Here is a 14,077-nt window from a genome sequence, read left to right as displayed (position 1 = left end):
TCAAGTGGGAAAAGCACAGCTTTTAAAGTTGCAACAATATGTTTTTCAAAGTAATACAAAGCTTATGAGTAGGGAGCACCATAACCAGCGTTATTTTAAACTATGGAGCAGTAGGGTATTCGTTTCCATTCACTACAAGTCAGATGAAAACACAAAGCACTAAAAAAATGTTTCAAAGCTGGAATAGAATGCTCATGAAATAACTAGGAAGAAAAAAATCACTGTAAAACCATATAAAATTATAAAGTATTTGCTACAGAAATGACAATGATTCACATATATTCACACCATTACTAATGGGCAAATTGTAAACATTAATTGTGACATTGTGAAACAATACCTACCAAAAGTCAAAAAAGCACAGCACTCTTTAAAAGGCAGATCAGATGATCAGTATTCAAACATTGGGCCCAGGTGTGAAATAACAGTATGCACATTATTGTGAAACCTAGTCCAGTGAAACCAATGAATTCAACAAACAATGCTTTGGCACATAAAACACAATTAAGTCATAATAATAATAATCCTTGCATTTGATATAGTGCCTTATTCACGTCTTCAAGATGTCTCAAAGCTCTTCACAGAATATATTGTAAAGTGAATTCACTATATGATTTGTGGGCAAAATGCGGCAGCCAATTGCACACAGCAGTGTCTCACAAACAGTTGTGTACTGAGTGACCACATTTTTAAAAAATGTTGTAAGTGATTATTACTCCCAGTAAAATGATCCGCCAATCAACTAACAACCAGGTTTCTACTTACTGCTAGATAAACAGAGGCGTGTGGTGTAAGTAAGGAAACTTGCCTAAAGTTTCGTTCTGGCAGGGAATCAAACCCAAGTCCTCTTGCTTTGAGGTGAGTGCTCTAACCAATACGCTACAGGATTCCACAAAACAAGCGTATTCACCTGTATCGAGCTTATTTCATCCTCATTTCCTGAGCATTCTAAGCCACGGTCCTAACTGAAGCACCAAACAAATTATAATAAACACTACTTTCAAGACCACAGATAAAACTCACTAATTTCAATTAATTAATTATCCCGCAAGGGAGAGGACCTAGGTTTGATTCCCGGCAGGGCTAAATTTTAGACAAGTTTCCTAACTCTACATGCCTCTGTTTACCTAACAGTAAGTAGGAACCCAGTTTCATAGATTCATAGATTTCATAGAACGTTATGGCACAGAAGGAGGCCATTCGGCCCATCGAGTCTGTGCCGGCTCAATGACAGAGCAAGTCACTTTCACTAACCCCAATGACCAGCTTTCTCCCCATAATCCTGCAAACCCGTCTTCCCCAGATACCTGTCCAGTTCTCTCTTAAAAGCTGTTATCGAATCGGACTTCACTGCCCTTTCAGGCAGATCATTCCAAATTCGAACAACTCGCTGAGTGAAAAAATGTCTTCTAATCTCCCCTCTGCTTCTTTTGGTAGATATCTTAAGACTGTGACCACGGGTCACAGACACACCTATCAGCGGAAATAGCTTTTCCTTATCTAGCCTGTCGAAACCTTTCATGATCTTGAAGACCTCTATCAGGTCCCCGCGTAACCTTCTCTGCTCTAATGGGAAAAGTCCTAACTTCTCCAGCCTGTCCTCATAGCTAAGGTTCCCCATTCCTAGTATCATTCTCGTGAATCTTCTCTGCACCCTTTCCAGTGCCTTAATGTCCTTCCTGAAGTAAGGTGCCCAGAACTGGTCGCAGTACTCCAGCTGAGGCCTAACCAGTGTTTTGTATAGATTAACCATAACCTCCCTACTCTTATACTCTACGCCCCTACTAATAAAGCTCAGTACACCAATCCATCTGAAATCCATCTGCCACATGTCAGCCCATTCCACCATTCTGTGTATGTCTGCTTGCAGTTGGGTAGTCCTCCTCACTACTTACTACCCTACCTAACTTTGTATCATCTGCAAACTTGGAAATAGTGCTCCCTATGCCCAAGTCCAGATCATTAATATATATTAGAAAGAGCAGTGGTCCCAATACCGATCCCTGGGGGACACCGCTGCACACCTCCTTCCATTTCGAGAAACACCCATTAACCACTCAGCCAGTTCTTAATCCAAACTACCACTGTCCCCTTAATACGTGGGCCTCAATTTTTTATTAATCTCTTATGCGGTACTGTGTCAAAAGCCTTTTTGAAATCCATGTAAATAACGTCCACCGCATTTCCCTCATCAACCCTCGCAGTCACTTCTTCAAAAAATTCTATTAGATTTGTTAGGCAAGATTTGCCTTTAACAAATCCATGTTGGCTGTCTCTAATTACCTCATGTTCCTCTAAGTAGAGATTTATTCTGTCCCGGATTATGGTCTCCAGTAGTTTTCCTATTACCGAAGTTAGGCTGACTGGCCTGTAATTTCCGGGTTTGTCTTTCTGCCCCTTTTTGTAGAGTGGGGTAACATTAGCCACTCTCCAGTCTCTTGGCACCACTCCTGTGTCCAATGAAAATTGAAATATAATGGCCAAAGCCTCCGCTATTTGAACCCGTATCTCCCACAGCAACCTTGGGTGAAACCCATCTGGTCCTGGTGACTTATCAATTTTGAGCCCAGTCAATCTTTTCAGAACTTCCTCTCTGTCTATAGTAATCTGATCTATTTCCTCTACCCTCTCATCCAATACTGCGGCATTTGGGGCATCCGTTTCCGTTGTGAAGACAGATGCAAAGTACTCGTTCAGTACATCAGCCATGCCCTCCGCCTCCACAACAAGATTGCCATCATTGTCTTTGATTGGCCCCACCCTACCTTTAACTAACCTTTTTTCCTTTATGTGCTTGTAAAATATTTTAGGATTCCCCTTTATGTTACCCGCTAACCTCTTCTCATGCGATCTTTTAGCCTGTCTTATCACTCTTTTAAGATCACTCCTGCATTCTCTATAATGCGCTTTGCCATCCTCAGTACCTTGCGTCTTCCAATTTTCGTACGCCATCTTCTTCTTTTTCATCCTAGACAGAATATCCTTGGTCATCCAGGCTGGCTTGGTTGTCGCACATTTCCCTTTTGTGGGAATATATCTATTTAAACTTTGCGCTATCATATCTTTGAAGATCTCCCATTGCTCATGAGTCGTTTTACTGCTAGTCTTACTTGCCAGTCCACCAACTCAAGGTCCCTTTTTAGCCCATCAAAAATTAGCCCTTTTCCGGTCAAGCATTTTCACCCTTGACTGTCCCAGGTCATGAGTAATCTAAATCTAATAATATTATGGTCACTGTTACCAAGATGCTCCCCTACCGAAACCTATTTGATTCCCCAGGACTAGATCCAGCAATGCTTCCTTCCTCGTAGGACTGGAGACATACTGCTCAAGAAAATTTTCCTGTACACAGTTTATGAATCTTTCTCCTGCCTTGCCCTTAGCGCTGCTATTTTGCCAGTCTATATTGGGATAATTGAAATCCCCATTATCACAACTCTGTTCGCCTTACATCTATCCGCGATCTGTTTGCAGATCTGCTCCTCTATTTCCTTCCCGCTGTCTGGTGGTCTATAGTAAACCCCTATCAGTGTAACCACTCCTTTCTTATTTCTTATCTCTAACCAGATGGATTCTGTTGTCGGGCCCTCCAGAGCCTCGTTCCTTTCTACAGCTATAATTTTATCCTTGACTAATATTGCCACCCCTCCTCCTTTTCTTCTTTCTCTATCCTTCCTGAACGCATTATATCCTGGAATATTTAACTCCCATTCCTGTCCTGGCTTGAGCCATGTCTCGGTTACTGCCACCAAATCGTAACCCCTACGGCCAGTTGAACCTGCAGCTCATCAATCTTATTCCCTAAGCTACGTGTATTTAGGTACATGCATTTGAGGAAATTGTCCGCTTGTACCTGCTCTACACTTCCCACTTGTCTTTTTCCTCTAATCTCTAATCCATTGTTTATCCTTGGATACCCATCCCCCCTCGACACTGGTTTAAATCCACCCCTACAGCATTTGATAATCTCTTGGCAAGGAAGCTCACCCCTGCCTTGCTTAAGTGTTGCCCATCCTCAAGGTAAAGATACCACCTCCCCCAATAGTGGTCCCAATTGTCCAGAAAATGGAAACCTTCTTTTCCGGACCATATCTCCAGCCAATCGTTCATGCGCCTGATCCTTTCATTATGGTGCCTTGTTGACCGAGGTACCAGGAGTAACCCAGAGATCACCACCTTGGATATTCTGGACTTGAGTTTGCTCCCCAGCTTTTGATACTCGCCCTGGAGCATCTCAGCCCTCTTCTTACCAATATCGTGGGTCCCCAGATGGACCACGACTTCTGGACATTCTCCTTCCCCCCGAAGAATCTTGTCTATGCGCTCTGTGAAGTCCACTGCCCTTGCACCAGGAAGGCAGCAAACCATCCTAGCCTCACAATTCTGATTACAGAAGATCCTGTCAGTGCCTCTTACTGTTGAATCCCCTTTCACAAATGTATTGCCCTTGTGAACCATGCCCTTGTCCTGTTGGACAAAATGTCCACTGCAGTCCTCACGAGAGGCTTCCACGCTCTCGATAGCTAATGTTGAGTATCGATTAGAGACTGGTACTCTGTTTGGGGTGCTCTGCCTTGAACCCAATCACTTTTAGCATGAATTGTTGTTAGTTGATTGGCGGATCGCTTTTCCGGGGGTAATAATCCCTTAAAAAAAAGTGGTCATTTAATCCACGACTGTTTGTGGGACACTGCTGTATGCAATTAGCTGCTGTGTTTCGACCACAAAATACACAAATTCACTTTACAGTATATTCTGTGAAGCTCTTTGAGATGCCTCAAAGATTTGATAAGGTGCTATATCAAATGCAAGGAATCTAAGGATTATTAATCACTTTGCATCAAAATTACATAAAATATTATTTCACTGATTGCTGGGTCCAGAAAATGAGCAATAGAAACATCACGTTTCAAAATAAAATCCTGCAAACAGAGAGATCACAATTCCAGAATGTTACATACTGTCTCAGTTTTCAAAAAATCCTCATCATATATCGCCAGCAACTCAATAGGTAAGATACAACAACAAATTGCATTTACATAACGCCTTTCATGCACTATATGGACTGGACAATTAGGAGTTTTCACTTGAGCTGCGAGTTTGCATCAGAGAAGGGTGGAGGGCAAGTGGGGTGGAGCCTCCCTCCATAGGCTGCAGATCATCCAGAATCTGCAGCCCGTGTCCTCTACCGCACTAGGCTTCGCGACCCTACCACCCCGATCCTCGCCTGACTCCACTGGCTTCCCACCACACAGAGGATAGTTCAAGATCCTGGTTTTCACCTTCAAAGCCCTCCATGCTCTTGCTGCCCCCTCCCTCTGTGACCTCCTAACCCCCTACCATCCTGCTCGCTTCCCTGCTCAGCGGACTCCAGCCTGCTTCACGTCCCCTGCCTCTCGCCCCACTATTGGCGGGCCTTCTGCCAGTCTGTGACCACCCTCTGGAACTCCATCCGCAGTCCCTCCGTCTCACCCCCTCCCTCGCCACCTTCAAGACCCATCTCAAGACCCTCCTCTTCGACCGTGCCTTTGATCTCCCTGCTTCCCCCCCCTGCCCTCCACCCCCCCCACCCAGACCCTCAGCTCGGGTCCGAAACTCTGTCTGTCCAGTGGCTTGGGACGTCCTCCCAACATGAAAGGCACTTTACAAATGTAATTTTGTTGCTGGTGTTGTTGAAAAAGATGACTGAAAGCACGAAATATCTTGAGATGGTCCTTGAAGGAGGCAAGGGAAGGGGCAAGACGGAGGGGCACTGGGATGGAATTCCAGAGGATGGGGTAGTAAGGCAGGCTAAAGGCCTGACCGCCGCTAACATTCTGAAACCTTGAAAGAGGTTCCTTGTTGGTCTTCCTTGTTGCCACCAAAGCCTATGTTTGCTGCCTCTGTTTAACAACAGAGTGGGAAGAGCAGAATAAATTGTCCATGTTACAGCCTTTTCACCATTCTTTGGTGCAATGCCACAGCACTTTGGAAGAGGGACAAGAGATTATTATGAACATTAAACATTAATGCCATCTATTATAGATATTTGAGCTTAATCTATAATTCAATAAATAAAACGCAGATGAGAACCTGTGTATCATTAAAAGTGCATTTCAAATGAAGCATTTTGATTAAGCAGATAATGCTAACATGAAAGCCTTCTGCTGTTGCAATAATTAACATTTTTTGTACATTTATGCATTAAATGAAAATAATGCAACCTATAGCATACTATATATAGTATTTGCTGAAAAATAGTCAAAGGGAGAATTCCCAGCACTTTCACAAACATAATGTATTTGTGTAAAACAATGAATTTTGGAAAGCTACATTACTCTTTATCATTTAATTAAATGAACTCCAATATTTTTGCTTATAAAATGCTTCCATCTTGGATGCCTTCCAACTGCTACTGTCCACTATGACTGAAAGCAGAAAGCAAATTGGAAAAGAGCAAATGAAAAAGTTAAGAAATATATTTAATAATAGTTCTTGCATTTAATATAGTACCTTATCACTTCATTGAAATGTGTCAAAGTGCTTCACAGAATCTACTGTAAAGTTTTGTGATTATATTTGTAGGTGAATGTGGCAGTCAATTTACACTCAACAATGTCCCACCAACAACATAATATGTAGGAGCAGGAGTAGGCCATTCGGCCCTTCGAGCCTGCCCCGCCATTCAATCATGGCTGATCTTCTAATCTAACTCCAGCTAATAACCTGACCCTGCCTTATCCCCATATCCCTTAATCCCTTTTGCAATAAGAAATCTATCTATCTCAGTCTTGAATATGTTCAAGGACTGAGCGTCAACAGCCCTTTGGGGTTGTGAGTTCCATACATTCACCACCCTTTGAGTGAAGAAGTTCTTCCTCAACTCAGTGCGAAAGGGCTGGCCTCTGATTTTAAGGTTGTGACCCCTGGTTTTAGTTTCTCCAACCAGGGGAAACAATCTCCCACTATCTACTCTATCATCCCCATTGATGATCTTATAGGTTTCTATAAGATCCCCTCTAATTCTTCTATATTCTAGAGAATATAGGCCCAAATTGGTCAGCCTATCCTCGTAACTCATCCCCTTCATCCCTGGTACTAACTTAGTAAATCTACGCTGCACCCACTCCAAGGCAAGTACATCCTTCCTTAAATGAGGAGACCAAAACTGCACACAGTATTCCAGGTGTGGTCTCACCAGGGCCCTGTACAGTTGCAGCAACACTTCCCTACTCTTACACTCTAATCCTTTCATAATGAATGATAACATACCATTCGCCTTCCTAATTGGCTTGATATGAATGACCAATTTTATTTAGAGGATTGTTACCGGGAGATTGTTACCCTTCTCTTTCTGAATAGTACAGGAGGATCTTAACATCCACCTGAACAGGCAGGTAGGACATTGATTAAACATCTCATCTGAAGGACATCGGTTTAATACTTATCGACCTTATACAAAGGACGGCACCTCTGACAACGCGACATTTCCCCCAGCACTACATTGGAGTGCCAGATTAGTCTTTGAGCTCAATGTATCAAGGCGGGGCTTGCACACACAAATTTCTTACTCAGAGGCAAAGAAGCTACCAATTTAAGCCAGGAAGAATAAGACATTGCAGAAAGCATCCAATAGTAACACATTTCAAGGTCAAGATAAACTGCTTGCTCTTTACTTTTGCTGTTCATTACATACATCATCATAATCCCTCGGTGAATTGGGCATCCTGCAGGCCTGCGTTATCCCATAAACACACAGGGTTTACTACAATAACATCTAAGTGTTTTTTTTAATTTTATTTTCCACAAACAATTGGTTTGTGTAATACAATAGCTTTTTAAAAAAAATACTGATCATAAGATCTCAAACTTCAATTTTTCTTTGTCAATCCATGTATCTCAATACTGGTTTAAACTAAGTCACCCATAAGTGCCTTAGCAAGTAAAAGGATAGAGCAAGGCCATACACACCAGAAAGCTTCAAGTTTAACTCCAAGTCTGTGCTTTTAGATCTCAGGAGAAGCACCAATTGTAGAGAGCTACAATTGGACTCATGTCTCTCAGGAAGTGTTAATCAGCCGCAAAGACTCACCTTCCAAAGACTCCTGCTGGAAGGTCTCATGTGTTAGTAGACAGCATCAGGCCCAACTAATGATGGCCCCAACCCCCCACAAAACATCTGGCAATACAGACAATTCAGCAAAACATTGATCTATCCCTAAATCTTTCTTCAACCCTGGACAACAGATATTTCCTCCTCATCATTTTCTTTTTGATAATACTAATGCTTGCATTTTCTATAATGTATTTCACATCAGGAGGATGCCCCAAAATCCTTCACAGGATTTACAGTTGAGTGGCTGTTTAGGCGAATATGGCAGCCCATTTGTGCACAGCAATGTTCCTCAAGCAGCAATGGAAGTAAGAGACCAAATTTATTTTGGTGGGGTTATTGGCCAGGACACGGAAGAATAATAATAATAATCCTTGCATTTGATATAGCGCTTTTCACGTCGGGAGGACGTCCCAAAGCGCTTCACAGAATACACTGTATATGTGTGGGTGAACGCGGCAGCCAATTGCGCACAGCAATGTCCCACAGACAGTCGTAGATTGAAAATGACCAATTTATTATTGTTTTTGGTTTTGGAGGGATTATTATTAGGCTCTGTGTGGAGTAAGGAAACTTGCCCAAGGTTTTGCCCTGCTGGGAACTGAACTCAGGTCTCTCGCTTGCAAAGCGAGTGCTCTAACCACTGAGCTACAGGACTCCACAACTTGATTCTCTTTCTGAAAAGTGCCATGGGATCTTTAACGTCCCCCTGAACAGGCAGATGGGACCTCGGTTTAACATCTGATCCTAAGGATGGCACTTCCGACAATGTAACACCCTACCAGACCCTCAATAGAATGTCATCTTAGACTTTGTGAGTTTATGTCCTGAAGTGGGGCTTGAACCCACAACCTTCTGATTCAGAGGCGAGAGTGATAACAACTGAACCAGATGGACACAATTCTGTTGTATTCTGCATATTCTCCTCCCAGTCCCAGCAGCAGAGAACCCACAATATTCCCATTATAAAGGGTATCTTCACACCATCCCCCACCTCCCAAGTTTATCAAGCAAAAGTTGACAATATTGTATAAATGGCATTCTTCAAGGCCCATTTAAATTAGCTATCATGCTCAATGTTTTGGTGCTAAATTAAATGGGATGGCGTCTCAGAGCGCTTTACAGTAACGGCCGCCGACGGTGGAGCGGAGGACTCGGGGGACAAGGAGGAGGCGACGGGCACTGTTTTGAGGAGAGAGGTCAGAGAGGTAGGAGGGTGCAGAGAAGTGGAGGGGTTTGAAGACAAGAGTGAGGATCTTGAAGTCGACCCTCTCTGGGACAGGCAGCCAGTGCAGTCTGGCAAGGACTGGGGTAATCGGGGAGCAGAGTTTGGTGCGAGTGAGAATGCGGGCGGCAGAGTTTTATATGACCTGGATTTTATGGATGATAGTGAAGGGGAGGCCGGCGAGGAGGGTATTTGAATAGTCCAACTGAGAGGTGACGAAGGCATGAACCAGCGTTTCAGCGGCCTTTGGAGTGAGGTATTGGCGGAGACGGGTGATGCGTCGGAGGTGGAAGAAAGTGGTGCTGGTGAGGGACCGGATGTGTGGGAGGAAGGATAATTGGAGGTCAAACCTGATGCCTAGGTTGCGTACAGGTTTGGAGAGTTTTAGGGGGTGGTCGTGTAGGTGGAAGAAGTGAGAACCATGTGATTTTAGATGCTGACGAGAGCCAAAGAGTATGGCTTCCGTCTTGTCAATGTTTAGCTGAAGGAAATTTGCGCTCATCCAGCTCCTGAGGTCTGACAGGCAGGCTGCCAAAACATCAGGGGACTGGGGGTCACAAAGTGAGGTAAGACACATAGAGTTGGGTGTCATCTGTATACATGTAGAAGTGTACCCCATGTCTGCGGATGACATCCCCAAGAGGGAGCACATAGATCAGAAAGAGGAGGCGCGCCAAGGATGGATCCTTGGGGTACCCCACAGGTAACCGGGTGAGAGCGGGAGGAGAAGCCGTTTGTGCAGATGTACTGCTGGCATTTTGGGAGGTAGGACCTGAAATGCCAGCATCGTTATTATATTGTATTATTTATCTTTGATATAATTAAAATAGACAAGAATTGTGCAACATTTTAGGACCATAAAGCAAAAATTAGACCTATTTTGCAAAAAAAAGTGAGCATTAAATTAAATGGGTTTACAATATTTATGCCCCATCTCAACAATGCAACACACCCACCCCTCCAAGCAGTCATATAGGAATGGTGATTTAGGTCTGCACCTTTTCCTATATCAGCTAATATTTCAAGCAATTCTAAATATATCTAAGCATTGTTATTATTATTTGAAGGAGTAATTAAAGTGGGAGTAAGCCAACTATCATTTATCCATCTGCTCTGTAATTAAAGAACAGCAGATCTGAGCATTTGGCAAATTACTCAAAAGTACAGTTATCATTAGCACTAATTTATATCATGGTGAAGTCCAATTAAAAGGATAGAATAGTTCAGATAATGGAAAAAAGTTTGTATGTACATTTTAAACACATGTTAATTGTTGTCCAGCTTATCTTCCTGTAAAACAGTCCATTAGTTGATGTAAAGAAAACATTTGGCAACCAGTTAAAGATTGGACAAGTATTTAACCTTCAGATTCTGCTCAAGCTTTGTTCTCAGTCTGCTTGGTTCAGTTAGAACTCAGTAAATGCACTGCCCCTACATATGGTTCTAAAAATGGTTTCTTAGACCGCAAAGGTCTGAAATGGTAAAAAAAAGAGAAAAGTAAGGGAGATGGCAAACAGATTTGTTTTTGTAGCCTTATGTGAGTTTAGAAGAAATTCCTATTCTACACATGGTGCCAAATGACCACAAAAATTGTATACTTTTCACCACTACTCGTCAGAATAACTGTATTCACCCAGCTCTCAAATCAGTGACCATCCAATTCCCAAATGCTAACAACAACCACGAATTACATTTGTATGGTGCCTTTCTGATCAGAAATGCTTCATATTTTCACAATTGATTACGCTATTCCTGTATTTAATCAACCCACCAAGACTCCTAGATTTGCTTTGGACTTGCACGAATGACTAGCTATTACTTATAATGGTAATACCACTTATACTCAAGGTATTACCCAAACACAAGACATTCATATTATATTTCTCTCCTGTTCCATTAACCAGCAGGGAGATACCATAGCTTCACCTCATGATCATCATGCTCTACATACTTCAGATCAGGAGCTTGTCACAGTGGGGATTTGAACCTGGCATTAAAAAGAATTAGTTGGCTAACAGCAGAGAATCTTAGGTCCTGGGGCAAATAGTAATAATAAAAATAATAATCCTTGATATAGCGCCTTATTTTGTGGATGAAACAGGCAGCCGATTGCGCACAGCAGTGTCCCACAAACAATCATGGATTGAGTGACCAAATTATTATTTTCTTTCAATTTATTTTTGTTTTGAAGGGATTATTACCCCAGGAAAAGTGATCCACCAATCGACGAACTGACTGTGAGGTAAACAAAGGTGTGTGGAGTAAGGAAACTTGCCCAACATTTTGCCCTGACCAAGAATTGAACTCAGGTCCTCACTTGCGAGGCAAGTACTCTAACCACTAAGCTACAGGACTTCACAATATACAGGACTCCAAAATAATAACCCTTGTACTCAAGGAAATACCAGGGCATGAACAAATTTGTAGGTGATGTTGAGGGTCTTGAAATTGATCCTTTTCAAGACAGAACAATTTGGATTTGGATTTTCATGTCGGGAGAGTGTCTAAAAGAGCTTCACAGGTTTTGACTAGGAATTTCACACTTTATACTCCAATCAGAACTGCTGGTACCCCACACTGCTGCAGCCCTCTTCACTCAGCAGATGCAGGCGTATTGCGTATCTCCCAATCCCACTGCACCACCATCAGTAGTCAAGCCTTCAGTCACTGTACCCTTAATCTCTGGAACTCCCTATTTCAATCCCACCCACCCGTTTTGATCTCATTGAGCTTGTGGAACATTGCTGGAATCCAAATCAACAGATCATTAAATCTCAAAATATTTAATTGTTTGAAGTGATTTGAGATATTTTGGCATAATATGAAGCAATGCCACACAAGTATTATTTTCATTATTATGACAAGCAACTATCTGCCAGGAGAGTGGTGGTGGAATTCAGCACCGGTGAGTGACTGAGAGGGAGGGAGTGTTTTGTGAGAGAAAGAGAGAGATAGAGAGGGAGCAGATGGGAAAGCAGAGAGGAGTGTCAGTGAGGGAGTGGTAGTAATAGGTTTTTTCTGCAGATGACATCACACTTTTATTAAAACAAAAGGACAATATGAATTGGTGATGTAATATCTTGGCAGATGTAAAACAGGAAAAGTTTTTAAACTGGACAGAAACAAGACCCGTCTGCTGCTGCGGCTCCTGTGTTTGCATAAATCACTTATACAAACACTGATACAAACACATGAGCCGCTGCTGCCGCAACTGAAGGTTTGGAGGTGTCAACTTCTCACTGACCTGATTCAAACAGTCTCAGAAACAGGCGGGACTGACCCGGCGGGACTGACCGGGCGGGTCAGAAACAGGCGGGACTGACCCGGCGGGACTGACCGGGCGGGTCAGAAACAGGCGGGACTGACCCGGCGGGACTGACCGGGCGGGTCAGAAACAGGCGGGACTGACCCGGCGGGACTGACCGGGCGGGTCAGAAACAGGCGGGACTGACCCGGCGGGACTGACCGGGCGGGTCAGAAACAGGCGGGACTGACCCGGCGGGACTGACCGGGCGGGTCAGAAACAGGCGGGACTGACCCGGCGGGACTGACCGGGCGGGCGGGCGCTTCCCACTCCCTCCAACAATTGCTCTGTGGGATTTCCATGTGGAAGGTGGGATGGGATGGAAATCTCAGCTCCGGTTGGATACTCTTAAACATGGTGATGGCTTCCCCATCTGTCAGACACCGGCACAACACCCCCCAAAATACACTCACCTTATCCCCTCTCCCTCACACTCCCCCCTCTCCCTCTCGCCTCTCCCTCTCACACTCCCCCTCTCCTCTCCCCCCTCTCCCTCTCACTCCCGCCTCTCCCTCACACTCCCCTCTCCCTCTCACACTCCCCCCTCTCCCTCTCACACTCCCCCTCTCCCTCTCCCCCTCTCCCTCTCACTCCCTCCTCTCCCTCACACTCCCCCTCTCCCTCTCACACTCCCCCTCTCCCTCTCACACTCCCCCTCTCTCTCACCCCCTCTCCCCCTCTCTCCCACTCCCCCCCTCTCTGTCACTCACCGATGCCGAGTCCCACCACCACTCTCCCGGTGAGCAGAGTGGCTGTGTCGGGCGCGAAGCCGAGCACCGCGGCTCCGGCCGTGAAGAGCGCGCTGGCCGCCAGGACACAGGCTCGGCGGCCCCACAGGCTGTTGAAGACGCCGCCGGCGAGAGCGGCGACAGCGGCAGCGCCCACCGCCCCGGACACCAGCAGCTCCTGCCACAGGGCGCTCAGCCTCAGCTCCTTCTTGAGGACGAGCAGCGCCCCGGACACCACCCCCGTGTCATAGCCGAACAAGAAGCCGCCGAGGGCCGAGAAGGCGGTCAGGACGTACATGAAGCGCGGGGTCTCGTCCCCCTGAAGCTGCCGGCGGGCGGCTCTCTCCAGCCTGAGCTCCCCCCCGGGCCCCGGGCCCAGGGCGCGGAGCCTATCCCCCGCCTCCTCTCCCCGACTGCCGCGCCCCCCCATCGGCGGCTCAGCTTCTCCTCGTCACGGTCACCGGCCGCACAGGATGTGAGACCAACTCGTGCCGCCGCCCTCCCCCCCCCAGCTCCTCCCCCCCAGCTCCTCCCCCCAGCTCCTCCCCCCCAGCTCCTCCCCCCCCCAGCTCCTCCCCCCCAGCTCCTCCCCCCAGCTCCTCCCCCCCCAGCTCCTCCCCCCCCCAGCTCCTCCCCCCCCAGCTCCTCCCCCCCCCAGCTCCTCCCCCCCAGCTCCTCCCCCCCAGCTCCTCCCCCCCAGCTCCTCCCCCCCAGCTCCTCCCCCCCAG

At 45.5% G+C, this 14,077-nt stretch overlaps 1 protein-coding gene across 1 annotated transcript in view; it reads right to left on the bottom strand.

The window, feature by feature from the left end:
• The window catches only part of LOC103191131 (proton myo-inositol cotransporter), a 52,406-nt gene extending 38,627 nt beyond the window's left edge, over window positions 1–13,779 (bottom strand). The window contains exon 1 of the mRNA XM_042335448.1: window positions 13,332–13,779. Within this exon, the coding sequence (XP_042191382.1) occupies window positions 13,332–13,779 (448 nt within the window). The remainder of the gene's footprint in view (window positions 1–13,331) is intronic.
• Between the last annotated feature and the right edge of the window lie 298 nt (window positions 13,780–14,077).

The sequence above is a fragment of the Callorhinchus milii genome, unplaced genomic scaffold (assembly GCF_018977255.1).
Source record: "Callorhinchus milii isolate IMCB2004 unplaced genomic scaffold, IMCB_Cmil_1.0 Scaffold5, whole genome shotgun sequence".
NCBI classification, from domain to species: domain Eukaryota; kingdom Metazoa; phylum Chordata; class Chondrichthyes; order Chimaeriformes; family Callorhinchidae; genus Callorhinchus; species Callorhinchus milii.
The sequence above is the reverse complement of the archived record's forward strand: the minus strand, read 5'-3'. Positions and strand labels throughout refer to the sequence as shown.